This window comes from Crocodylus porosus, unplaced genomic scaffold, assembly GCF_001723895.1.
Source record: "Crocodylus porosus isolate Cpor-Errol unplaced genomic scaffold, CroPor_comp1, whole genome shotgun sequence".
NCBI lineage: Eukaryota > Metazoa > Chordata > Crocodylia > Crocodylidae > Crocodylus > Crocodylus porosus.
The window spans coordinates 10,134,550-10,162,021 of record NW_017728926.1 but is presented as its reverse complement, the minus strand read 5'-3'; the positions used below and the strand labels follow the sequence as shown (position 1 = coordinate 10,162,021).

The 27,472-nt window shown below is 44.1% G+C and overlaps 1 protein-coding gene and 1 long non-coding RNA gene across 5 annotated transcripts in view; one reads left to right on the top strand and one right to left on the bottom strand.

Annotated features, from left to right (window-relative positions):
* Positions 1-26: 26 nt before the first annotated feature.
* LOC109314317 lies at positions 27-1,884 on the top strand. The gene is made up of 2 exons (XR_002102265.1): positions 27-643; positions 1,542-1,884. It is a non-coding gene; the product is annotated as an uncharacterized LOC109314317 (long non-coding RNA).
* A 3,679-nt stretch (positions 1,885-5,563) lies between these two features.
* Positions 5,564-27,472, bottom strand: part of LOC109314315 (protein DDI1 homolog 2) — a 34,807-nt gene continuing 12,898 nt past the window's right edge. The window contains exons 4-9 of one of the 4 annotated variants that reach the window (XM_019541421.1): positions 24,859-24,985; positions 22,918-23,045; positions 22,132-22,260; positions 20,485-20,588; positions 19,732-19,921; positions 5,564-12,790 (exon numbers count right to left, since the gene is read on the bottom strand). In XM_019541421.1, coding sequence (XP_019396966.1) covers positions 10,851-12,790; positions 19,732-19,921; positions 20,485-20,588; positions 22,132-22,260; positions 22,918-23,045; positions 24,859-24,985 — 2,618 coding nt within the window. In that variant the 3' untranslated portion in view covers positions 5,564-10,850. Of the gene's footprint in view, positions 12,791-14,837; positions 14,901-16,912; positions 17,119-19,731; positions 19,922-20,484; positions 20,589-22,131; positions 22,261-22,917; positions 23,046-24,858; positions 24,986-27,472 lie in introns of those variants that run through there. The other 3 variants (XM_019541424.1, XM_019541423.1, XM_019541422.1) reach the window with 3 other exon arrangements.

Sequence of the window (27,472 nt, the reverse complement as noted above, 5' to 3'; positions counted from 1 at the left end):
CGGGCCGCCCCAGCGGGGCTCGCACGTGTGCAGACGTGGTGTGCCGCGCAGCCGCGGCCGTGCCGCCCGCTCTCCCCGGGCCGGCTCTCGCCCGCGCTGCCCGAGACGAGGAGGCCGGGCCCGGCGTGCGAAGCGCGGCCTGCCGGGAGAGGTCCCGAGCACCACAGCGGCGGAAACCCGCAGCATTGCCTGTTCGGCCCGTTATAATCCCTCCGGCTCCTGAATCCCATCCGCGCGAGCGGGGCGGGACCCGGCTGCTCTTCTCGCCCGAGGGTTTGGTGGCGGCCGGGCCTGGTTCCTCTCTTCAGTGACCCGAGGAAATGTCGCGCGGCCCGAGCTCGTCCCGCCTCATTTCAGCGACAGGTTACCCCAGCTCACCCCCCCTTTGCTAAAGGGGTTGCAGGGGGAGAGCTTGAATTATGCACATGCCAAAGCACCCTGCTGCAAGGAGGGGCTATGCCTAGGCCTGCGATGCTGCCCCTCCCTGGATGAAGCCCAATTCATAGTCATACGAAAGGGGGTAATGGCCACAAAGCAAGCACGGCGTGGGTGAAGCGTGCCAGAGCCCTGGAGACCGAGCCAGCCCCGGCGGATGGAGGCAGAACGAGATGCAGTCAGCTTAGAAAAGGGCACATTTTTAACAGTGAGGGCAATTAACTCCTGGGATCATTTACATAGGGACCAAATCTAAATCCAGACTGCCATATACCATCCTGAGCCTCCAACAGAAGCCATAGGCTCGCTGCAGTTATTACCAGGGATGTTGTTTGGCCTCCTAACCAGAGGTCCTACTAATCTCGCCTAGCCTTAACCATCTGTGGCGCTCCATTAATCTGGCAGCGGAAGCATCTGTCGGTAACCTGGCAGGGGAAAGACTGTGTCCGTGAAGGCAGCTCTCCTGTAGCACAGCCGGGGAGAACTGCTCTTCTGGCATCGTTCAGGACCCGCCGAGGCGCAGCGGGTTTAAGCCCACTTTATGGAAAGGGGAGACTCCTCCCCACCAGGGCTGTGCAAGGATTTGGACTGCGCTCTGGGGACACTTTGGTGTCTGAAGCAGCATGTCCAGACCGAAGCGCTGGCTTCGTTAGGCTTTCCGAACTGCCTCGGAAATCCGGCCATAGGGTATAATGGGGGGATCAATGAAATATCTGTAACTTTGTTGGTTTTTTGTCTGATTTGGATTAAACTTGCAGGGATGGTAGCCTCTGCTGAGAGCATGAAGCCTGCCAGGTTTCAGGGAGCTGGGTGCAGGGGCTTGGGGGAACTGCCCCTCAAGCTGTTGACAGGCAAAACTCGTGCCATGGGTGGCGCTGCGTGTGTTAAGGCGCAGCGGGGTGACAGCTGTAGGGATGGTGGCCCCTGCTGCAGCCATGATGCCTGCCAGCTGCCACAGATCCCTAGCTGCTGACAAGCAAAACTTGTGACAAGGGTACTCGTGCAACTGTGTCCGTCTTGGGGCCATTGATTGTCTGTATTGATTATTTCCTGCAGTTTTGACCCCGCTGTGGTGTAACACATATTTCATTGATTCCCCATTATAGCCTATGGCCAGATCTCCGAGGCAGCTTCGGAGCCGCCTTGGCTAGATCGAAGTAGAAAGCTGGTCCGGAGCTCCAGATCAGATCCCTGGCATCCGAAGCGGCCGGATCCAAAGCCTACTCACACAGGCCTACTCCCTATCTTGCTCCCGCAGCCGTATGGCTGAGGGCATCCGGACCCCAAGCCTCCGGGCTCGCGCCTGCGTGTAGGATGCTCACCAAAGGATTTGGAAACATCTGCGGCCCCAGGTGGGGTGGAGGATGTTTTCTGGTAGTAGGGCCACTTGTGGTTCTGGACTGCCTTATGAATTTGGAATTTGATTTGGCTATTTTGGCTTGGAACACAGATGAATTTAATAAAAAGATAAAATGAAATCGACTACCAGAACAGCATAAGACAGACTCCCTTCCTGGGCAACATGCACCAATCTAGACCTGCAGCTACCTGTAGGAGTGAAACCAAGAGGAGCATCGCTTCAGTCTGTTCATTGTGTAATCTCTCTACTGAGAATACCATACAGTCTGCCTGAGGGGCATGAGTAGGGTGGCCATCATAGAGGTCAGCTCGGTTGTCCTCTGTCCTCTATTGATATGAAACCCAACACCTTGATGTCCTCTACTTTTCTCTTGAAGAAATTTTTCCCTTGAAGAGAAAAATAGAGGACATCAAGCTGTTGGGTTTAATATCGATAGAGGAAAGAGTCATCTATGACGGCCACCCCAGGCATGAGACTTTCATATTGTCCTTGAAGAACTGGCCTGTGTACGTACTAAGCACTTCTCTGTTACTCAAGCTAATCTAACCCTCACCCTAACAACTCGAAGGAGAATTGAGATCACTCAGGATCTCGTGGGATTAGACTGCTTGGAGATCTGGGTAGATTTGAACTGGTGCTCTGAAGGCAAAAAGGCACCGGATCTCGTTCCTGATCTCTAGCAAGTCCTTCTCTCCACCTGTGAAGATGGCTTTCAAGTTTTAACAAGTTGTCTCCTTAAATTGCAGTAAAGGATATTGGGCGAGGGGGCTATTTAGGCCCAAAGCTGCTCTTTCGGAGAAGAATACAACTGGTTTGGAACGGTCGCAGACCAAATTATAAAACAAAAATAGGCCATATTTTGGGCAGGGCAGAAAAATGCATTACAATTAGACCTACAAACCAGAGCCCAGAGCAGCTGCAAAAACCTTCCTAAGGACCTGGGAGGCTCTGCAAGTCTGGTGGGGCCAAGGAGGCGGCGTGTGGGGGCTCTGGCAGTGGGAGGAAGGGGAACTGGTGCAGTGCCTGCATGTTTGGGGCACATAAGGATGGACTGCCCACCTCTAGCTGTCGCATGTATTGGAGGAGGGCAAGGTGGCATTAAAACAGAAGACAAACCGCTATTTAAAAAGCATCTCCTCATTATTCTTGTTTGAACAACTGCATGCCTTTTGGGGCTCCAATTTATGATAACCTGGCTCCAGGACTGGCACCTCTGCCCACGGCACTTAACCAGGAGGGCTGGTGACCGATTTCACTCTCCATTTTCAGTGACACAGATGCGTTTAGTTTATGCTGTTTTCCGTAACCAGTAAATATTTTCTTGGCAGGGTAACTCAGTGGGCTGGCTGACGCTCTGGCACAGATCACTGAGCAAGCGTGCCAGCTTCTTGAGGCAAACCCTATTTGCATAATGCTTTTACCAGACTGTCCCAGCCAGTTTCACAAGTCTGCTGAGGCCGTGGGAGAACCGGCTGGGGGGGAATGGATCGGGAAAGAAGCTGGTGAAAGCTTGGAATAAAAGATCCAGGCTGGAACCAAGGAATAAGCCCCTTCGTTTCATCTCCCTTTCCAACTGCAGCGGCAGTACTGTTATACTACGGTAGCATTCAAGGGCCCAGGCAGTGAGTGCCATCCCACACACACTGGAGCAAGGACTCTTTTACTAAGACAGGCATCAGGTGGGAGAGAAAACAGGCACAGGCGTGGGAGGTGAGTTCCCTGAAGTCACGCACCTGACAAGTCAGGAGCAGAGACGAGATTAAAACCTGGGTACTATGGATCAACCCTTAGCCACTGGACCAGGTAGCTTCTCCACTGAGTCGTTCGGACATGACAGCGGTGGCCGTTTGGATACTGCAGTGGTGGCCTTGGGGGAGGGCAAACCCAACCCCAACGTTTTGCAGCAAATGTCCCATTTGCTTATAGGGCATCAAAATTAAGCCTCTAAGGGGCCCCAAATGACCCTCTTGCCCAGGGCCCCAACAACCCTAAGGCCCCCATTGGATATTGAATACTCGGATCCCCTTTACAGGAATGTAACACACTGGTCAGGGAGCGGGTTTTTTTTAATGTTTTAGGCTTAAAATTGTACGTGAAGGAAAGAGAGGATAAGCATCACAAGCCACACATTAAGTACATTTTCTTGTTTTTTTTATATGAAAATGAGATTTCTCCCTTACTTCAAATGAAAACAACCTTTTAAAGATGAGCTTCTAAATGCATCTACATGTTTTTAAAAGATTTTAGAAAAGATTAACATTTCCAAAATGTACTGTCTTCCCACCTGATTAGAAATCAGCTATTTGCATAGGGAGGTGGAGGGATGCAGTCACAGAGTCTGTGCAACAAGCTGAAGCCAATCTGCACGTAACACTTTGCACACGTGGTTTGACTTTATGCCACATCCAAGTAGGAAGAATATTTACACTATTTCCAGCTATTCATAAACCATTTTTCTAACCCTCTAAATTTATATTAATCACATTACTGTTCAAAACAAATATTTTTTACAAGGAAATCACATGTGCCTTGGTAGGAAGCAGGGGTAAAAACTTAAAGCAGGGAGGCTGACAGTGGATATGATAAATCTCAGAACAAAAAACCCCAACAATTTATTGGTGCATTGAACAAACTAACCAGACGACATTATGATAAAATTTGTTTATTTTTTTAAATATCAAATTTTTTTACACATCAATTTTCTTGAGAAACAGTCCCCCGATATTTAAAAAAAAAAATCAAAATAATGAATCAAGTGTGTATTACTTAGGGCAGAACCACATCCCCTTACCTGATCAAGCCACCCCTCCTCCCACGCAGTCACCCTGCTGCGAGAACAGCCGTGTGTTCAGCCCAGAAGAATAAATGACACAAATGCAACCAGCTTTAGGGTTCCTGAGTATTGAGTCCCTCAAGTTCCTTAACTGAGTTTGGAAAACTCTTAAGCTAAAAAAGCATCAGTCAAATAAAAACCCAGCTGCTAGACATCTGGGTTACAGGCTAAGCTAGATGTACAAAAAACTGCAGGAAAAAAAAGCATTTCTAATGTTTTAAAAGGGAATGTCATATACAAAATAAATCACATTTCCCACGCTAGATTGCAGCGATCAGGGGAAACCCTAACCATTTTTTTTTTCTTTGAATTTCCAGTAGAGCTACAAATGCTATTTGGCAAGAAGTCCAAGTCTGGTAAACAAACCTCTCCGGTTCTGTCGCCTGTTCTACTCGGGAATGGCAGGGAGTTGAAAAAAGAACATTAAAATTAAAAAAATTCAAGTTCTGCATTCAATGAGCAAGGTTAAATATACCCTACTCTGAGCTACGATTAAAATCACTGAGAAAGACTAAGACGAAAAGCAAAATAAATACATCTACGAGATGCCAAAGAACAGCCTGGGATCCTGTAAGTCCTCTACCCGCAGACAGCTCAAAGGCAGCAGCAGCTGCAGGACCCGCAAGCGATCCGCCAGCCTCTTTTAACCCTACCCAACGGCAGGTACCCACACCACGGGTCACTGCCACATCTTTTGGGGCTGATGAAAAGGTGGCAAGTATCGAACTGGTTGACGTTTCAGTGCTTCTTGGAAGCGTCTGCTAATGAATGGCAAAGTCCTCACTATATGAATTTGCTGACAGTCTTTTCTGCAACCCAAGCGGGTTGTTGGCGTCTCGGCTTTACAATCTTAGTAAATCCCGCTCCAACCTAGAGGGAAGTGACCAAAGGATCCCTGCCTCGTGGGCTGCCATTTTGTCTTAAAGCCGTTCTCCCTGTAAGCAAGGAGCGCTCTGGATCAAAAGCATCACTTGCCCATAAGACTGATGGCTTCAGCTCTACCTGGTAAGGCAAAGGCCTGTTCTCCTCACCCAGCCTTTCCCTGGTCATATATATCCCTTTCACCATCCTCTTGTGCAGAAGTCAGCTTGAGGCGTTACTATTTTGCCCCTAAAATGATCTAGAGCCTTTCAATGTCATAACACTATGCATCCAGCATTAAATAAGGGGTGAGACAATTATTTCAATGCCATTCTTCTATTCTCCCCCCCACTTTTTATTTTAAAGAACATATCCCAGAAGGTAAAAGAAAAGCAGACTAGCAGAAGGGCTGCAGAAATACCAGGGAACAACGACCATGAACATGGGGGGTTTCCAAAGGCACTGGAATTTGTATTAAGCAGCTTTCAATCGTTGCTTTGTTCCATAGAAAAATGAAATTCATTTGGGCCAATAAATAGCAGAAATGATACACGTCCCGTACACAGACACCTGGAAGTAGGGCCACAGGGCTGGAAGGGGTCTCCTGGGTGAGAGTGTAGTCCCAGACACACTGTCATAGTGTCCTGACTACTTTGCCAAAGAGTAAGCAAGTATAAGGTTGGAAGAGTAGCAAAAGCCCTGCTTTAGCATGAGGCTCATTTATCACTTAGGTATTTTATGCAATTACTGAGGAACCAAGCAGGCACTCTGGGCTAAATCTCTGTGCATGGTGCCAAGGCCTAGCTATATCCCCAGCTCAGCTCAAGATAGGAGAGCCCAGATAGCTCCTGAAGGGTTTTCCTCCAAGTGGAACAAGAGGGGCTCTGGGGGTTAAAATTGAGACAACTGGCAGATTTACAGGGTTGTGGCAAAATACGTAAGAAGCTCTAGACTAGGAATGGACAGGGGGGATGCTGGTTGAGGGATGCACCACTGCTCTCATCTGGATGACCCAAGTCGGACCCAGCTGTGGTGCTGCACTGGGGTTTCAGATCGGGAGTGACCACATCCATCTCCCTTTTTGCCTGAATTGAGGCAGCAATGATCTGAATTCAGCCTTCCTTGGAGAACGCTCTTGAGCCAGCAAATCGGAGAGGAGAAGCCAGGGACTGAGAGGTGAAAGGGGAGGAAACAATGGAGTGCAAAGACTGAAGGATAGCCAGGCAGAGACCAGCATATCCATACCACAGTCCCTCTCTCTGCAGGAGTTGCACACTAAGAGGGAAAGGAACAGGTAGAATCAGAAAAAGGCAAATGCCCTGGAGCCTAAATCCACCAGGGAGCTTCTTGTCCTCCAACCCACTACTAATCTTCCCTTCCACAGCATTTTATGTCCAAAAACACTATGGGGCTTTACAATCTTTGGCAGTGTTAACACCTCTAAATGGGAGAAATATCCCCTCGCCCTTGACATATGGCATAAGCAGATCTGGTTAAGTAACTTGCCAAAGGCTACTATGGGACTTCCTGGTATCCTGGAAAGACAGACAGCACTTGGGGCCACATGTCCCTTATTTGCAGAGTAAGGGTAAACTGTTCCATCTTTCACCAAGGTGTTATGAGGTTTAACTCAATCATTGCACAATCTCAAGACCCTTTGAGGTAAGGCACTATACAAACGGAATCAATATGGAAAGAGTCTTTGATTTTGTGGCTCATTCACTAGCTGGTGCCCCTGCCAAGGCTATCAATGAGTGCTGAATTACAATTTGAAAACATTCAGTTTTTTTGGTGTGAATTAAAAAGCAAACAAGTCACAACAAAGCGTGCCCAGACACTTCTGGCTGGTATCTAGTCCAAAAAAAGTACTTCTACCTTTCCCACTGGCTTTTCTCTACACCCATCCTCATTACCTTCCAACAGATGAACTTCAATATGAGCATAAGCTTCTGATTTTACAACTGTATCACCATCATTATATCTCCTGTTGGAGGTATGCAGCATTAACTATATATGATGCTTCAATCTTCAGAAAGAGATCAAATAGCATTTCGTTTAGGCAGGTTGGATGATTACCCTCTCAATTTGGAGAGGAAGGCAGCTTCATGGTAAATTAAGTGTGAGCTCTTCTTTTAAGGGACAGGAAGTCTGCGGGGGGGGGGGTTGTGTGTGTGTTTTGTTTTGTTTTTTGGGAGCAGGGGAGGGACAAAATCTCTTTGAAGATGACAAATATATGCAATCTCTCCTCTCACTATTATCGAACATCTGACTCCACACAATACATTGTACAGAGCTAGGGAACAGGGAAAGCACCTACTACACAATAAAACAGCGTACAACAGTTCTTAGCATCCAAGGAAAACCGTATACATTCCACTAGATGAGCAACGTGCCTTTAAGACGTTTGAAATCTCCAAAACATGAAATTTTACCGTTGTTATCAAATCTTGTTTCTAAAGACCCCAAATCATTCTGTTTTAATTCAGTAGCATTGCTCACTCAAAGCAGGGTTTCACGTAACAGAGATTAAATCACCAGGCTTGGACTGATCTTAGTTAATATTGGTAGGGTTATTTTACAGCTTGAAGCTCAACGGTTTCTAGCCATCAGTCTTTTTCTAGCAGTTCAGAGGAAGCTACAGAGGAAATTCTAACACAGTCTTAATTAGCATCTATTCTCAAAAAAAGCTTTCGCAGAAAGACAGATTAAAAAAAAACATTAAAAAAAAATCCCTTAACCTACAATAGCTTTGACAAAGCATAAAACTGAGTATTGAAGCAAATTGGCTGATGCTCTAAAGCTTCTACAGCATAATGTCGGCATGTGCAATCTCTAAGTAAACGTGGCCACTTAAAAGATTAAATCAGACCCTTTAACCGTTTTGGTGCAAGGCAGCCGCACTTCATCTAGCTATTAGCAGTTGCTTCTACAAAATAAAATGCAAATAGGGAAAGGGCCATTATAACACTGAATGATGCCCGTCTGACATATGAAGGAGCTGGCAGTAAATCAATCTGCGTGCTAAAGCACAAAGTCAGCTTCTAGATATGCACAAGAGGGCAGACCTTCAGTGTCTTCAGTGGAGCTACACCAGCTGACAGCCTCCTCAAGGAGCTCCCCACTCAAAAACCATGGGGCTGTATGAACATACACAGGAGGAGAACCTAGCTCTTGAGTTTGAGGACACTGTGTCGGAAGAACTTTGCCCTTAGTTGCTGCTTTCAGCCTAGTGAATTGGATGCAAGTAGCGATGGATATAGCAGTGCATCTTGTCTCCTTAGAGCACTTGTTAGGACAGTTCTGCAATAATGGCCTGAGACGCTACAGGAGGTACTGCGGTCTCTGGGATGCTTGCCGTACGTAGAATACCAAAGTATTTTATCAGGGACTTACTGTCATGATCTGCATGGGAAACATTGTGAAACACCTGCATTTCTTCAAGATCTCAACTCAAACAGAGTCTAAAATAAACTGATTTTGCCTAGGTTACATACTCACAATTCAGTGAAAAATCTATTAGCTGTTCACAGGATTCCTCAAAGCTTTTTATTTGTTCCAAAGGCTTTCCTGACTACCTAGGTACCTAAAAAGATCTGTCAAACCTTTCATCACTGACATCAGAAATTCACAGAAGCCTATGCAGTCCGACAGAATACACGTGTTTTTGTAAATCAGCTCCCATGAAAGCCCCAAATACATATATGCAGTTAATCTAAGCAAGAACAAACATGGACAGGCCTGAGACCCTGTGAAACCCTCCCTCCCCAACAAGTACAAAACGCGTTGAGAAGATGGATGTCCAGCCACTGAGGATTTATGACTTCAGCTTGTTTTGCTTGAAGCAGGAAGTTAAAGATTACATTTTACATGAAGCTACCACTTCACGGAGATCTGCAAATGGGACTAAATCAAAGTTTCTACTTACAATTTGGTAACAGGTTTTATCATGCTTTTCCCTTTTCCCCTCCCTAATAATACGATAAGGCTCTGTAGAGAAGCAGAAAGAGCAGTTCAGCCCAAGAAAGCATTTTATCCCTCAATTAAGGGCCTCCCCAGCACAGCCTCAGTGGGTCCTACACAGACAGAGATCTTGGTGAGGGCTTCCCAAAAGGCAACAATGGTTGTAATACAGAAGCCAGATCAGTGCTCTAGGTTCGAGTTCACCTTAACGAACGCTTGACTTGGGGAGCCCTCGCCTATCAAGTGGTACTAAACTAGTACACTGCAAGCCACTAAGAAGGGTTTTTTTGCAGTTAGCATTTCTACAGTCGAGGGGCCAATCCCTCTCAAGCATGGAGATAAACTAGTGCAAAGCGGATTTCTTCATTCCTTTAAATCACATGTTCCTACTCAGTGCATAGAGAATTCATCCACTGAACAGTTACAGTAAATTCCTTTGTAAGTACTAAGGTGAAACTAGGTGTGGGGTAGAGACAAGTCACAGCAACAGATGCAATCTCTTTTGTTAAGCAATTTCATTATTAGGGTTCTGCTTAAGAAGGCTGGACTTTTTCTTTTGCATGGGGGAAAATGGGGTGGGCACACCTCTAAAAAGGTAAAATAATTCCTTTCCACTTCCTCCATGAGGATAACTTCAGGTCAGTTGCTTTGTCTCATTTTTGGTAGCACCAAACTCAGTATTTTCCCTGTAAACTTTAACACACTGGCCCAATAGCGTCAAATATTTTGGCAATCTAGGCTTCAGATTTCAACGCACAAAAAAAGTGCAAGTTTACATGCCTCCTGCCCCGCAAAGGTTTTTGGATCCTGAGCCCTATGGACATCAATACACCTCTAGTAGCTGCAACAGTTGTTCATCAGCATCACAGATGAATATCAGGTTATAAAGCACAGTAGAGTGATAACTGGTACAAATCCAAAAGGCTTCAGTGACAAGCTCTGTTTCAGTCTGCACCATACCGAATAGCTAGCTTGTACGCATCTCTTTCAGTAACATCACATGCTATGCTTCGGCTGTAGATGCACGCACATGCAATTCATTTCCCAATCTGCTTTTTGCTGAACAGGGTGATGGTTTTCTCAATGGCTTCTGCTTTTTATTTCATAATATTGAAGATCATTCTAAAACTGTACATTTAAATAAAAACATTACATTTTATTCCAGTATGCATCATCTTAAGGAGAATTAAAAGCTACTGTGTCCACACAATGCCAAGACATTTTGTTTGTTTGTTTTAAAAGGCCCAAATTTAACAAGAGAAACAGAAAAGCTAAATGGACTTTGGCTGCAAATAAATGGTGCTCGTTTAAAAATCTGGCTCAACATTTTGCTTGCAGGTTACTCTACCATTCAGGTACATTCTCTAGAAGAACAGACCAGTCAGGCCACCCTTTCCATGGCTATGTAGGAACTCGGATATTCTTGGCTAGCAGACTGAGAAGAGCAAGGTCTGCATTTCCACCAGCTCGTTCCAAAGCCTCGAGAGCTTCCTGCAGGGTAAAGCCAGCGCAGAGAATCTGATTGATGTCAGCAGCAGGAAAAAGGGACGGTGGAGGAACTATGGAGCTCAGTTCTGGATAGCTGACGGGTGGGTGCGGCGGTGGCTCTATAATTTGATGGGGTGGCCTCAGATCTTCAGTACTTGTGGAGCTGTCGGTTACTCCGGGCATTCCTGGGAAGAGGTTCGGAGGGACATCTTCACCCACCATGAGCTCCGGTAGAAACGATTTATTCTTCGCCAAAGTCTGATTGGTTGGATGTTGGTCGTTTAATGACCGTTCAGGTCCAATTTCTGCCTGCTCCATGTGTACTTGATTCGATGTCGCAACTGAGCTCAGAATGACAGAATCGCTTGTACTTGGTGACGTCTGTATCTCTAGAGCATCTCTCTCAACAGCTGTCTGGCTGGGATGAAAAAACTGGACACTCATGTTTTCAGTTTCATCAGGACAAGGTGGTTCCTCAGCTGGCCTTTCAGAGTTAATCGGTTCAAACCTCTCCTGATGAAAGGAGCCGTTTAGGTCCTGTCCATCTGGACCCACGTTTCCATGTTCATCTTTAGAAAGCTCCTCCCATTGTACTTGCTCTTCAGGGACCTTTGCCAGCTGACAGGCATCCTCTTCTGGTGCAAGACTTTTTGAATCTCCTTTACAATTTATAATCAAGAGTTCATGAAGCTCCTTTAAGGCTGATGCTAAAGACAAAGATGGCTCTTCTGCGGATGCTGCTGGATCAGTGTGTAGTTGACAAATGCCAGAGGAGGAAGAGCTCTTCTCAGCCACCGAGTTAGAGAACTCATTACACATTCCAGTCATTTCAACGTTGCTTTCAGGCGACAGTAAATCACTAGCGGAAAATGGATTACTCAAAGGTTCAGACAAAGAAGATTCCTGCTTTGATGATTCCATCTCCATCAAAGGACAGTCGATATTCAGACCAGATGCACTAATGTTCTCAGTTTGGGCACTCTGTTCCCTTGACAAGCCACGCACTTCAGTTGTAGGCTGCTCACCTACGTCTATTTCCATGAAGGTTTCCGTAAGCGTACAGCTACAGGATGCTGACATTTGGGCATTTTCTCTCTCAAGTGAAAGCCCTACCTTCTCCAGTCCGTGTCCTCTTTTCTCAGCAAGAGAGTCAGCAAGGGATTCTGGCTGAATGTTTGTAAGGCCCTGCTCCCCCAGAGCAGGTAACTCAAGGCCACCAATGTTACAAGGATACTCTGGGTCAGTTGGTTCATTCTGCTTCTCCAGATGTCGTTCATTTACTGGTTCGTATCTCTGCAGATGTAAAGGAAGCTCATTCATTTGGTTCAATTCCAGTTGTTCTGAAGGCAGAGGTAACGCTGAAACTGTCTGCTGTGCACACATACTGGTGTCAGGCATGTCTTCCCTTGTCACCTCTAGAGGAGATTCCAGATCGTGGCTGCGTGCTTTCGTATTCTTTTCCTTTAGACTATCAGCAGCAGCGGTTTTTTCAAGTGTATTTTGTGACGAGATATTAGGACCATGACAAGCCGCTTCTCCTGTCTGCTGGTCATTGTCTGCTGAAGAAGCATGGTCAGCAAGACTGTGTAACAGATGAGAATGGTCTTTTTCTGGGGTAATCTGGCATTCAGCTGAAGACTCCAAAGACTTCACAGCTCCAGGATCAATTTTCTCTGCTAGGCTAGATTTGTGTGAGCCAGCTGAAGCAGGGGCAGAGACAGAGCGGTCAAGTAACTGATTTCTGGGATTACAGATCTTGGAACTTAGTCCTGAAGAATGGACTGGATTTTTCAATCCATCAGAAGTTGGTAATGATGGCATTTCCAGTGAGGTAGTTTCTTTATCACTATTCTCTATACACGGAAAGAAGAAGAAATAGAGTGTATGAGAGCCAGTACATTTTCACATGTCTATACCTCTGGAATACAAGCATCTCAGTTCTGTATGCCATTTCAATGTGATAATAACTGTTCACCTGAACTGTTGCTCTCGTGAATATATTGTTAGCCACTGCGAACCAATTTGATGTTACAGCCCTTCCAAAGCTCTCTGTAAATTAAATAATAACTGCAAATTCGGTAACTAAATTCCAGTTACAGGCGCTATACAACTGGTATATGTGGCAGATAAAGAAAGCTAGCTTGACGTCCAGACCCCAGAGCAGTTGCAATATTCACAATTAGAAAAGACATTTAAACTTGTAAAGCAAGCAAATATAATCTTAAGTCTGAGAAAAGCACGAAACATCATAACCCTTTTTTTAGTTACTTTTCAGAACAGAAGCAAGCTTAAAAAAATTAAAGATACCCTCCCGCCTTCAAGTCCTCCTCCTGGAAAAAAGGTAAACAGATCCACTTCAACGGGATAATTGCCCAGAGTATTTTGGCGGCTTAGCTTGCATGTTAACTCAATGGTAAATGAAAGCGTAAGTGCAGCTTTGAAAGGTTTATAACTTTTTTGGTTTTTTTACAGTAACGCTCCCTCCATTTCTACTGTTGTGTGTCTTCAGAATCATAATCCACGAAGACCCTGCTTTGGTCTTGCCTGGGTATCACCGTAGATCCAAAATACTACTGAAGAAAAATACGAGAGACCTATGTATAGCCTCTGCTTAATATATTTGTTGCTGTTTCTCAGAGAAAATGATGGTAAAAAGCAAGCTGTTTAGAATTCAGTAACCACTCTCCATCAAAGGAGAACAATTTTGAAGTAGGTTAAATTATGGTCCTAAATTATATGACCCTCTTTAAACACCATTTCTTTACGTTCATTCCATATTTTTCCTGTCCAATTCAATGATGATATCTGTGGTTATGGAGTGAGGTGTGCAGCTGTTAATTGGCCTCTGAGCCAAGTCAAATGAGCTTTAGCACATCTGTTTCATGGTGATATATATATTAACAACTTGCTTATTTTTGCTTTGATTACAGAATCCAAAAGGACCTCCGAGAAGCCCTTGTTGCACCAATACAAAAAGGCCATGTACCATTAAAGCAAACAGATATTAACTTCTGAATCAGGTGGTTAAAATACAGTGCATTGAATAGTAATATTCTTTTGATAGAGGGTAAGATTCAAGGTGTAACAGAATAGCATGAACACAATTTAGCTGTGTCCAAGTCACTTCAAATTAGTGAGACAGCTTTGTATTAATAGACTGCTAGGGCAAGAGTTTATATACCACTCACCCTTTCATAAAACATGACGTCCTTAAAATTGGTCTCTGCTTGTTAGTTAACTCTGCACATGCAGCCATTGCAGGCTAAGTCATGCCCCTCTGATTGGGCTAAGGAGAGCTTAATATAACTATTTCCCTAATTCTTTATTTTTCTTTTTATCTTCTTGTCAGATGGGGCCCAATCAATCGGTGACAATGGGAGATGCATACATGACTCGCTATTACCATCTTGTTTTAAAAACCCAGAAGTAATGCATGTGCAACAGCACAGTAGTGTTTCAATTCAAGAGATTCACATTCAAGTCAGGCAAACAGCAGTGGAAGGGTCTCATTTTAATCCTGGTCTGTGCACTTCCCTAGAGCACTCTGCAGTTCAAGGTGCTGGCAACCTCGGCTCAGAAAAAAGCATGGGTTCCACCCATCAGAGGTGCTGGGAGTAAGAAATGAAATGTACTTGGAGAGTGGGGTAGGGAAGCTCACACAATTGAGTCTCTCCTTTTTGTGAGCAAATCATTCAAATATTTAAGTGAGAAAAATGCACAGTACAGATAGGTTGCATCTACATCACATGCAGCAGAATGTTCTTCCACATGGGAAAGCGAAGGAGCGGACACCTTTATATTACGTAGGGCTTTCCCTAGCACTGCTTAAGGTGAGGAAATCCCTGTTGCTGGCAGCGTGAAGATTGCAGAAAAAGCTCAGAAACGGATGGCTATAAATACCTGGTCTGTGGCCCACTCCAGCTGCAGTAAACACACACTACATGCATCAAGGCTTCTGACGCTCTGTTTGGATTAGGAAACAAACACACCAAACTTGCATTAGCATTCAAAGCACACAACATGCATGGTTATAAGTCCTGCAACTTCTCTCTGCTTCCCCCAACCTTCCACCAAGACAGGGCTCTGAACAGTAGGTGCTCCTTGGATTCACTTCCTTCCAGAAGAAATTCTGCTGGCCTTTCCGATAAACGGTCCATACATTTAGATGTTTTGCGGTCATAATAAAAAGGAACTGCTCTTTACTCGAGTTAAGGCTTGCCCTGTGCTATCTACATTTGTTCTGTTCAGTGCGTAGCTGAAACTATACATGTGTTTAGCAGTATGCTAGCTCACTGGGCATACTGTTGGAGATGAACAGAAGCAACTTTTCCAGAAAGCTGATGCTAAAATTAAGGATGGTATCACAGTTCCTGGATTCTCTACCCCTTGGTAAGTCAAGTTTGCTTGTTGCCCTTACGCAGATGGTGGTATCAGCTTCGCAATGTTAGGGAGGGTTAAAGGTTCCAAGTCATTTAAAATCCAAAAATAAAACGCACTAGAGAAACCCTGAAAAAAGGGGCTACAAACAAGAGTGTGAGTGCCAAGAGTGTGATGACTCAAGGCAACTTTCACACAGGAAAGGGAGGATGGAGATAACGAACTGCAGATTTCTGATCACACAACCGTTTCTGTTCATCAGCAGAGACGTTTTAACAAACAAAGGCTGCGTTCATTTGGCTTTGCTGATATCCAAATTGCTAGCATGGCTTCTGCGTGCCAGTAGGTGCCCTGGCACAAGACGCCTTTAGACTCTGCTTTCTCCAACCTTCCTATTTCCAACCAGCTACCCTAATTTGTTGTTTCTGCCTGTGCATAGTTCTCAAAACTCAGTGGCCTTTAAAAGCCTGCCAGAGCAACTGAGGTAACATGCTGAATCATTTTGCTTCATTTAAATTCTTCCTTTTTTTTTTTTTTTTTTGTATACGACTGGGTAAAGCTGACTAACCACGTTCCTGTGACTTGCAACTGAGACTTGCCTGGAAGTTTACTGTAATAGGAAGTCTTTTCTTTTTATTTGTCTTCTCAAGTACCTGTCTCCATTATTTGCCATTTAGACCAAGCGATGTGCCACAGGCCAGAGCACTGAGTTTCTAAAGGATGCTCCTCTGGATAAAAATAAGAACAAATGCCTTGGGCCATCCTGTTTATCCATAAAGACTCCAGACATCCAGACTGCCAGGCTTTTGTAGGGAGAGCAATAAGGCTAGTGGAACAGAATGTGATTAACACAGGAGGGATTCCTGTCTCTCCAACTGCTATGCTATGCTCATACGCCTGGCTGCAGGGCACAGCTCTTAGAAGGGGAAAAGGAAAGTCCTCCGATGCAGTGGAAATGTACTTTGTTCACATGGAATCAGTACTAAGGGTCTGATCAGTCAAATACATCAGAGCACTGTGGCCACTTTGACAGCAAAAGTAGCTGATGTCCTGCCAAATGCACCTGCTTATGATCCATCAAGGAACTATACCACAAGAGACAGGGCACAAGGATTTGTTCTACTGATTTATTTGATAGCACTAGACGACTAACAATGGGAATGTGCTAGCCTCAGTATAAAGTGCACCCCTTTTGTCCCTAGGCTGGACAAAATAAGTGCTGCATCTGTTGCAGCACTGCCTATATACAAAGGCTTCCTGGATGCAAGGAAAGCGCTACATAAACTATTTCTCTATGCTTACTGTTGAATCCAACTGTAGCTTTTCTGTCAGTCTACTAAGATCTTGGATCACAGGAAGTTCAAATGACCCGAGGTGACAAGCCACCGCATGTTGTCAGAAGAGAAAAAAAATCCTCACAGAGTAGTGGAGAGGACAGGAGGATCTGGGACAAACTGATATTGCTGTACATATAGGACAGCAGCAGGATGACACCCTGACCCTATCTGCCTTTTTACAGGCAGTTAGATGCTCATCTGTCAGCTCAACTGCAAACCTTTCCAAAAGGGTTGAATAAGGCTCAGGACTAATTCACGTGTATTTAAATTGGAACTTTAATTATCTAATGATGTACACAGAGATGTCTAGTATAGCATGAACGAAAAGGCAATGAAAATTCAAACAAACAGCTACAAAAGGGCACAGGTAGTTCTGCGGGGAGCTGAGTCACTTGTGGCTGAACTAAATTCTCTCTCTCTTCTTCCAGGTTCTATGACTTGGTTTTCTTGGTACCATCTAGATGCAGCTAATATTTTGGAAGGGAGGAAGATGGTGCAAAAGTTAATATTCTGACAACTCAGTATATGGCTAACAATTGCCTGTAAGGTTGAGCTTTATGACATTTATGACATATCTAAGACTCAATTTAAAAAAATCCTCAAAACAAGACCTACCTTTCTTAGTTATGTAACGCAGTTAGTTAGCTGTGTACTCATACCTGTGTTAGAGAATTTACAAAAGCAGTGGGTAAACTAGAGTTAGCTAGCTCTGTTCTAAACCCCTTAAGTCACCAACCTTGGTTTAGGACTGAACTTTTATACTTGGTATCAACACAACAGTGGAGACATTTGATAATTAACTATTAGGCCTTTTTGAATTGTATTAAAGAATTCTAAAGCATTTTGGTGCTAACAATTTTCACATATTTTTAGCATGCAACTCCAGTGGTTTAATTTTAAAAGCACAAGCTTTTCAATTTGAAGTCCTTCAGTTCAAGGTTCAGATAAAATGAAACCCAGGTTTAGAGCATCTTTAGTTTTTGCAAAGAAACCACCTGTTCGGTAAAACCTTGAAAACTGAACTTGCTTTCACCTGCCTCTAAAAATGCTAGTGAAAAATAAATTAAGATTATAACTTTTTTTTTTTTGCAAGTAATATCAGTGAAAGAGTCTGTCAGAGATTGCTAGTAGCAAAGTTGGATGCCAGGCAACAGTCTGTGTCCATATCTACTTTTCTGTAAATTTAAAAATCAGTAAAAAGCAAATTCATATTTGACTTAAATAGTCAAGGAAGCAGTAACCATTCCTGTTGATTCCCTGAAGCTAACAATTCATAATACAGGCTTTACTGCAGAGAATGTCTTCACCCACTTAAATATCCTATGTAGATGGTCCCTACAGACAGAAGGAAAGTGATCCAAGGGGCAAATCATTATAGCTCTATGGTGCCCCCTAATACAAGTAACCCAGTTTTAGAAAGCAGTGATTTCTTACTCTTTAGAATATAACAAAAATTACAGGATGAGGATGGGCTTGATTAATGGAGAAATGCAGTGCAATAAGCAATTCTGGCAACCGCATTTTAGCCCAAACAAGAAGAAATCTCTAGAAAGTTAGATGGTATTTTAAAATATGGTATGACTCATAACCTTTGTGCCACCAAATTTAGCAAGATTCAGCAAGATTGTAAAGCTTAAAAATGGCCTAAAGGGTCACGGGTAAAGGGATAACTAGAATTTTTCCCTGCTATTTTTTTTTTTTTTAACCTTAAATGTATCTGGAAGAAAAAGGCTCATTGGCCTTGATTTGATTTTGTTAAAGGATATTTTGGAGGTCTAATGGAAGAGTATTATGAACGGTAAAGTTAACTGAAAGGGTGAGGCTTCTGAGTCCTTGGGATGTGGACAAACGTAACACTTATACTGGTAATACGTGATAGTGGTATAATCTGTCATAACTATTACGTTTGCACACTCTCATCAGGTATAAGTGTAGTAAACTCTTTTAACTTTTAACCTGTAACTGATTGTTAGTCAGTTCAATTTAGCTCACTTCTTTTGTTACGGAAGACAAAATAATTGCATCATAATAGCTGATGTGCATGCCATCAGCTATTCTCCCCTTTTAAAGCAGCTGAAAATTACGTTTGTCCACAGCCTTTTAGATTTCTTTTATTCAGAAGGTGCCTCAGGACAGTTAAGGAAGAGGAGGTAAGAAAACAAGAGTGAAGCTTTAATCAGTCTGGCTTGCAGCTATGCCTCCTTCTCTAAGTGTGACTATTTCACCAATTCTCCAGTCTAGACAGGGCCTGACTTTGCACTCGCAAGGCTTCTCTATAAGTTGCATAGCAGCCAAAAGTTGGACAAGCCAATTATTTTCCCTTTTATGGTCCCTATTAATGCTGATGTATTATATTAGAATACAGAAAATGCAGCTGCTCATTTAAATGAGTAGATGACATTTTCACAGTTGCTAGAAGGGAAATTCAGTTCCTCTAAAAATATTTCTACTTCCATTGTGACAGCGGGCAGCACCATTCAGTGAAGAAAAACTGAAACAATACCAGGTATGTCTAAAAACAATTTGATAAATGGTGCACTTCTGTGGTTGCAGGGCAAATCTAGCAAGTGAAGCCTTTGTAACTACTCACTATAGTTTTCCTAGAATATTTTGTAGGCTGTGGCTGGATTCCACATTCCCTCTCACCAATTAAAATAGCTAAAGTTTCACTTGAAATTTCACTTAACAGAAATGAAATGTCCTTTATCATTAGTTAAAATCCTGACTAAGGTTAATGAACTGTGGAGGCAGTTGTTCACTTCTCAAGACCAAGAAGGCAATTTTGGGAGGAAAGGGAAGAGCTATTAATCAGTCACAAGGCAAGCTTGTGAGTACAGCACAGCACCCCACAGGCATGCAATCTTCATGAAGACAGATTTTACTTGGATATCCCAAAGAAGACAGTGCAGCAATCAGACTGTGCAAGAAAAGATCACGTCTCCACGGTTTAATATTGATGTTACATTCAGTGTACTAAGTCAATAAAAATGAGGAGCCATTTGGTGACAGAAGAGAGCGCTCCTCACATGCTGCTGATAGCACTATGAAGATAGTTTCTCTGATTTGGCTCCCTATGGTACCTGCTTCCTCTACGGATTTCTGTAGCGCTTCTGCCAGTTCTTGATCTGCGATCTCATCTGGCCGCATGTCCTCTCTCCCTGCCCCATACGCCAATCTAGCGCACTCCGGGAGCTCTCCCTCTGGAAGGAAAGGCGTCTGCGAGCCAGTGGTGCCAATCACTAGGACATTCTTCTTGAGATCAATGGAACACTGCGAAAGAATCAAGACACCAAATGCCTGCATAAGAGTCAGTCGGCATAACAGCAACCAGTATAAATAAACAGTACATTTCCTAATGCAGAGAGACAACTCGCGCTTACAGTAAATAGCTGAGGAGCAGACTCCTAGTAAGTGACCACCCTACATACGCTCAGAAATATTTGAGCAGCCCATGCCTTCAACATACCTAACACTTCTTTCAGTTGCACTTATTTGCTGCTTCTACTACTCTTCAGCCCTTCTAAATTGAAGCAAAGGAACTGTTCCAGCTGTTAGGGAAGGCCCTACAAGTGACTGCATTTTAAACTGCTCAGTTACAAAGCTCTGAAGGCACCAGATTTCAAAGCAAAGAACTTAAGGCACAAAGGACTTACAAACTATACAAGGTATGTTTGCTTCTCCTGCCACCATACAAAAACCATCTGTTGCCATCTTTCTCCAGAATATCCTAGTCCTCCAAAATTCCTAAGGATGGCAACGATCTGGCACGTAGTGCTTTTCATCACGAAAGATCCAGGGGCCATTCCAAAATAAGCACCAATGGCTTCAGTTACCTGATGTCTCTTAAGCATATCCAGTCCTAAAAGCATATCCATTGGCTGTTCTTCAAGGATCGAGAAAGAGCATGGGAGGAAATCCCCTTCAATCTGAACCTGAGCTGAAATGCAGACAGAAAATAAAACAAACATTATATATTGACTACCCTCCAGTCTCAAGAAGTGCCCAAGACCTGCAGCACAAGGACTCTGCTGTCTGCGATTTGCTCCCCCACACAAAGATACAAAATCAGAGAACAGAGCTAAAAGGGTGCTCAGGTCGTCCAGTCCAACCCCCTGTGCTCACAGCAAGATCATCCCCGGCTAAACCAGCCAAGCATTTGTCTAACCTCCAGCCAAGTGTTTGGTTAATCTCCTCCTGCACACTCCAAACATGGAGATTCTCCAGCCTCCCCAGGTAATCTATTTCAGCGCTTAACTACGTTATAGCTAGAAAGTTATTTCTAATATTCAACCTAAATTGTTGCAATTTAAGACCATTATTTCATGTCCTGTCCCTTGTGGCAATAGAGAACAGAGAAACATCCATTTTATTACCCCCTTCAGGTATTTGAAGACTTCTCCAATTCCATTGGTCTTTTCTCTAGACTAAATAATCCCTGTTCTTCCAACCAGTTCTCAAGTCTCCTAGACTGTTAATCATTTTTGTTGTTTTCCATGGGATTCTTCCCAATTTGTCTACATCTCCATTTGTCTACTGAGGAGCCAAGAGAGCAGTCCAGGGGAGGCCTCACTAGTTTAGACTGAAAGAATCACTCCTCTCGACTTGCAGATGACACTCCTGTTAATACAACCCAACAGGCTATTTGGTCTTGTTTTGTAATGAGTAAAGTGTTGACTCATTCAGCTTGTGATCCCATACAACTGCCAGGTCCTTTTCTGCAGTAGTGAGGCCTGATGACCAGCTGTCCCCTTACTTATATTTGTGGACACAATTGTTACAACCCAGATGCAGGACTCTGCACTTGCTCTTACTGAATTTCTTTCAATGTCAGATCTCTTCTCCAGTTTTCAAGGTTACTCTGAATCCAAATCCTTTCTAATATTTTCCCTCTTATTTTCAGAGTTGACCAGATTTTGCAGTCTAAGACACACTGCACATCTAGCCCCTCACGCTACAGCTAAAGACCCTCCATGCACTGCAGCAGAGTGCAAATCTGTGAATTAAAATGGTGAAACAAAGGTCAAACAAGGACAGCTGTTCCCTCATTTTTAAAAAAACTTGTGCAAGAATAGAGAGGTCTTAAAGTGCTCTCCTCATTAGGGTATACAAAACATTCAGCTGCCCTGGAATTCTCCCCTGAACAATTCACATTGCCTGCTAACTCCACCCTGATCCCAAAGTGCAAAGAATAAAGTTGTTTTACATGAATAACCTTGATTCCCGATTCATTGTTTCTCAGAATTTCCTGGGAACTCTAGACCAACCAGAATTAAGGTGTTCAGAACAAATTATAAAAATGATGTCGGGTACGAAGGCTATAGCACCTACAAGTTGGTGATGAATTCTGACCCCTCCTCACGGCAGTCCCTGAAGTCCAAAGGCAGACTCTTTGGTGCCGAGCAGAACGACAGACACAATAATGAAGGGACCACGACAGTTCAAACTGTGCAAAGAAACAGACCCGTTGAGCCATTACTTACCAAGGTGCACCCTGCCAATGATTTTCTGTGTGCCAACACCCTTTGCAATTCCTGCCCACCGCCGGTCTACTAGCCTCATTATGTTACACCTTTCAGCACAAGCTTGGCTCATAATGGTCATCTGGGCACCTACCAGAGACAAGAGGAATGAGTGATGTTAAAACAGCAAAGGGGTCAGTGGAAAGTCTTACTCACTTTCAGTGCAGACAGTTTAATCTAACACTCAGGGGGACCAAGGGCTGCATCAGGAAATCACATGGCATAAAGGTTGTTTGTTTTGTTTTTTTACAATACCACTGCTTTCTATTGACTGTATATAAATGCACAATCCACGGCTGAAGGTCTTTATTGTTATGGAGTCACGATAATCCTGAATGCTTACATTTTGAGAACAATGGATGAAAAGAGCTGTGCTACAGAGGAAAGCAAATCGCAAATTCATAGGTAGGGAAACTGAGGCCCATAGGTGGAGTGTACTGTCCAAAGCTGTAGGAGGAGAGCAGCAAAATTATGATCAGAAGCTAGAAATTCTCACTCCCAAGTTATCTGTTTTACCCACTAGATTGCACTAACTCCCAAATCAATCCCAATGCATTTTCAGTTCAGGGAAATAATACCAAAAGAGCCAATTCCAACTTTAACTGGATTCTTTTAAATCTTGTAACATTCGTATGGGGAGGGAATGATGTAAATGGCCTTACTGTGGGAGATCATGATCTCCCTTAAAAAACCCAAGGGGGTAGGGGATGAGATAATAGAGAAATATCTACAATAGGGAATAGTCACCTGAGTCAACAAAGGCTTTCACTGGATGTCCATTGACTTTGCAGTTGATATAGAGCATCACCACTTGGCCAAAGCTCTCTGGGGCCTCTTCCATGGCTATCGTCATATTCTCTTCAATATTTTGTTGCCTGAATTTAATGAAAACCAGACATGGAAATCATGGCTTCCATGAGCAGAATGCACGTCTTTATTAGCTTCCTTTCGCCAAAGGTTTACTAACAGACTTGTCAACTTGTCACTCTCCTCTAGGAGAAACCAACTTTTGAACAGCTTGTGAAAGGACAACTTCATCAGTTAAACAGAGCTTAATGAGCAGAAGGACCACTACAAACAATCTTGCCTAATCCCGATCTTTCAGGTTGCTACCAAGCAAGAAGGAAAGATTGTTCTTTGTAGTGCCTTCAATTAACACAGGTAACAGGAAATAGTACAGAGAAAGTTGTTAGCTGCATTTAGTACCTGGGAGACCTGCAACTGCCCGCTTCCCATTCACAACTAAAACTTGGCACTACAAAATTAACAAAAAGAACTAGAGGGCAAGAAACAGCATATTTATTAATCATGCTACAGCACAGCACTAAGGGCATGAGGTGAAGGTCTTGCCAGTAGCTACATACAATGCTGAGAGTCCACACAATAGCACTGTATCAAAACCCTTCCAACAACACTGCAGAACTTTCTTGGCTTTTGCAAGCATCAGGATGGGAAAAGGTTAAATAAAAGTGTGGTGCATGCAGCAACACAGCCACACATCCTCTCTATACATTTAAAGCTACAAAAGGAATGCAGAGCTAAGCTAAATCCAAATGCAGCTCAGTCCCTACAGAAGCAGCCTTGAGCATGATGGGAATCTGCAGCTATCTTGTTTGAAATAGCCCCTCTATGAATATAAAAAGATTGCCTGTAAAAAGAGAGTTTCCCTTTTGCACTGGTATGGGGGGAAGAGGGGCAATATTCCAAGCTTTTCTCCTGCCCTTCCTCTGCTTTGAGATGAGCTTTCCTCTGCCATGGGAAGGCTGCTTGCAATTCCCTTTGGAGGCAATCACTGATGTACCATGCACCTATTAAACGGTATCACTGGGGAAAAAAAATAAGCAATGCTGCTTGGAAACTGAGGGCTGACTCCTGAAAAAACAGCATGCTGCCCAGCTGCCAGGCTCCCGTGGCTTCAATTACTCATGAGACAGTTCAAAGCAAACTAAATCAGCCTCTTTCAATAGACAGGGCTGAGGCAGTCAAGAACAAGCAGCATATGCAAGTGGCAGAGATTTAGTGTCAGTTTGATTGCTGCCACCACACTTGTGTTTTCTTGCTTTCCCCCCCTCGTTTCAAAGGTGGTACAAAGTGTGGGTGTAAGGGAGGGAGTCGCAAGGTTTGCCTTTTTTAAAGAACCACTTTTCTGATGGTGACCACGCTTCAATTTTCTAACCAACCACAGGCGCAACATATAGAGAGAAACAGAGTGAATGCCACCCCCTCCCCCGCCACCGCCATGAACCCAGATCAGTAGCAGCATGTGACACTGCCACACAGGAGACTCAGGAGGAGTCGGGGGTTAAGTTCACAAGTCCCAGAGCTCAGTTTTGAGGAGAACCAATATATTCTACGCAGTTAAATTCCAGGTCTCCATGGAAATGGGTAAGCAGAAGTCCTTTCTACTAGCTAGGTCATGGAGCCCCACTTCACAATAGAAAGAGCACACTGAAAAAATACAGATGACAACTGGGGAGGGAGGGAGAGAATTGCAACTCCCACAGAGGAAATGACCCATATTGATACAGTTAGGGCAGATTAAGCTAACATCACCAAAAGAACTGGGAGTCAATAGAGGAAGAAAAAGATTCATTCACCTTCCCTTTTGCTTCCAACTAGACCCCCAACTGCTTTTTCACTTGGAACAGAGTCTCATAAACAGTTCTCCCTTGGGCTTAGGTTTGCTACCTTATATCTTCTTCTATCTTGGCCTGAGCCTCTAGATCAAAAGGGTCAGCTGCAAACAGACGGATCCTTTCCTGCTCCCGCCGGGCTCGATCCTGCTGCTGCTCCACAAGCACCTTAGTAAACTTCTCTGCAATAACAAAAACAGACGTACCGACAATGGTTAGACGTGCAAATATCCTTTCCTGGAAATTGCTCTTAGAAAAACAAAAAACTCCATGGTTAAACTTCTGATGTAGAAGTGCCTTTTTAAAGAGTAGGCAACAGACAAGTGCAAAGCCAACAGTGCCTTCAGCATCAGGCTTTATTTCAGGGTTACCTGTAAGACCACTCAGGATGGACCGAATCTTTCGGATCGCCCATTTGGTCACTCAAGTATCCCCCCTAAGCAGGGATTCAACAGGACTGAAGTACTTCACAATGGGCCTGATGCCCAACAGACTATACAGATACACAACCAAAACTTGTCGGGTTCCGAGTGAACTGAAGTTACCCTGTGCATACCTTTCCTTTGCCAGCAAATGAGTTTTTAAATGTGAAGGCACCATGACAGGTAAAACAAAGGGCTGCAATTAACACATGTTTTCATTGCCTGACTGTGGCAAAAGCTGCTTAGGGAGCTCTTAGAAGAACAGCTGCTAAAGCAGCAAGCTATACCTAAAGCAGATATTACGAATCCAGCATTTGTATTCAAAGCTTGCAGCCTGAACATCAGTTCTTCATCAGTTCTTAGAAAAATCCTCAGCCAAAATTTGTTTTCCAATTAAGAAAAACTGAACATGAACACTAACTGAAACAGCAACCCATTACTTATTGATCCCACAACACTTTTTAAAAGGGGGCATCACTGCACTTATTTTATATGCATAGGGAAACTGAGCGGCAAAATTACGCAGTCCACCCAGAGCCTCAGTACCTCACTGGTACAGCCAGGAACACAACCCAGATCCCTTAACTCTCAGTATGGTGCTCTGGCCTTTTGATCAGCCTGCCAACAGCACTGGATGTTCCACCAAAAAGATACCAACAGACAACGGGCCGGAGATTAAATGTGCGCAAGAGCAAAGTCAAAACTCTAAGACTCTCAGGCCAGGCTTCGCGCATCAACCCTGTTTTAAAACCAAATAATGGAGGCCAAGATGTAAAAATCAGAGTTCCTAACATTAAATGCTGGAACCTGCATTTAAAAGCTGCTGCTAGGTTGGTTAGATCATATGTTTAGTGACATAATATTCAGGCACCCAGCCTTAATTTTTACTCCTTACATTTCCAATAGGTCTTGGAAATCAATGCAGTTCTGAATGTACGGTACCAGGGCTTTCACGTCAGTAAATGGAGTTCCTGGCCTTGAAGACTCTGATATACTCAGCAAGAACCCGGACATGTTTTGATCTCCCTAACCTGGCCTCACAAGCTATATAGTTGATGCCTTCTGATGCACTATAATGTACTCTGCACCATCACATAGCAAGCTTCAGTGCACGTATTTTGGGCCCTGTAATGAAAGCAGTTCTGGATCTGTGCCCAAATATTGTTGGGTAACAACACAACATGATAAATTCTAACAGTGTGACCAGTAAACCCACCCTTTCTGATCACAGTGCTGCAGCGACTTTGAACTAAGTGTACAGCAGGAGGGGGGTTCACCAGATGAAGAAGGGCAGATGAGCTACTTCAGGGCCCTTGTTATGAACACTGTATACACTTAGGTTCAGTCCTCTATTCCTTGTGCCAGCATCACCCGGCTCCAACGAAGGTTCATGCAGAACGAAGACTATAACCTCTCAAGACCCCCTTGTACTAGGAACTGAAGTATACAAGCAGTGAGGTCCCAGGCAAGCTACTCCGTGGCCAACAGACAAGAGCAGCTTTTGGGAGCCCTCTAAACCCCTGCACCAGGCTGATGTCCTGCTGCTCCAGCCCTGAGTGGCTCTGGCCTGGCACAGAAACGAGGGTGTTATTTTCTTTGCACCCAGAGCCTGACCCAGCATTAAACCCAAGGAGCCAGGTTCACACTAATGATTTTTCCACTTCAGGACATGGTGTCTTCCACCTGACCCCTCAAACCTGTACGATTTGACCCCTGGTACTTAGCACTTCTTCAGAAACTAAACAGGCCATGTCCTTGTATACAGATTCATAACCATGAGAAGGGCTCCTCATTGCAGAGCCCCATAAACATGTAGGCACATTAAAACATTTTCTTTAAGGTATGGTGCTTAAGGCTCTTGCACAAGCCGTCCCCAGCAGCTGCCAATGCAGACTGAGCAGTGCTCTGGGTGCTTGAACTATTGTGCCAGTCTCTCTCCAACCCAACCTTGCCCTCGTAAGTATTGTGCAAGATGCACCAGGCACTTAAAATCCTGGGCCCATCCTCCTGGGCTGCTGCCAGCATCACAACAAGTACACGCTGCCTAGGTTCCAGCTGCTTGAAGGCGCATTCAATCGCCATCCTGCAGCTGCTTAGATAAACCATTCTTTTATGCTATCAAGGTACGCAGCAGGTGGCTTCCAAAGCCACAGGCAACAGTGGGTAGGCACGGTTCTGGAGTATCAGCACATGGAGGCTCACGCTGTTTCTCTCTGCTCTGTAGGCAAAGCTCCCTGTCCTAGTCAG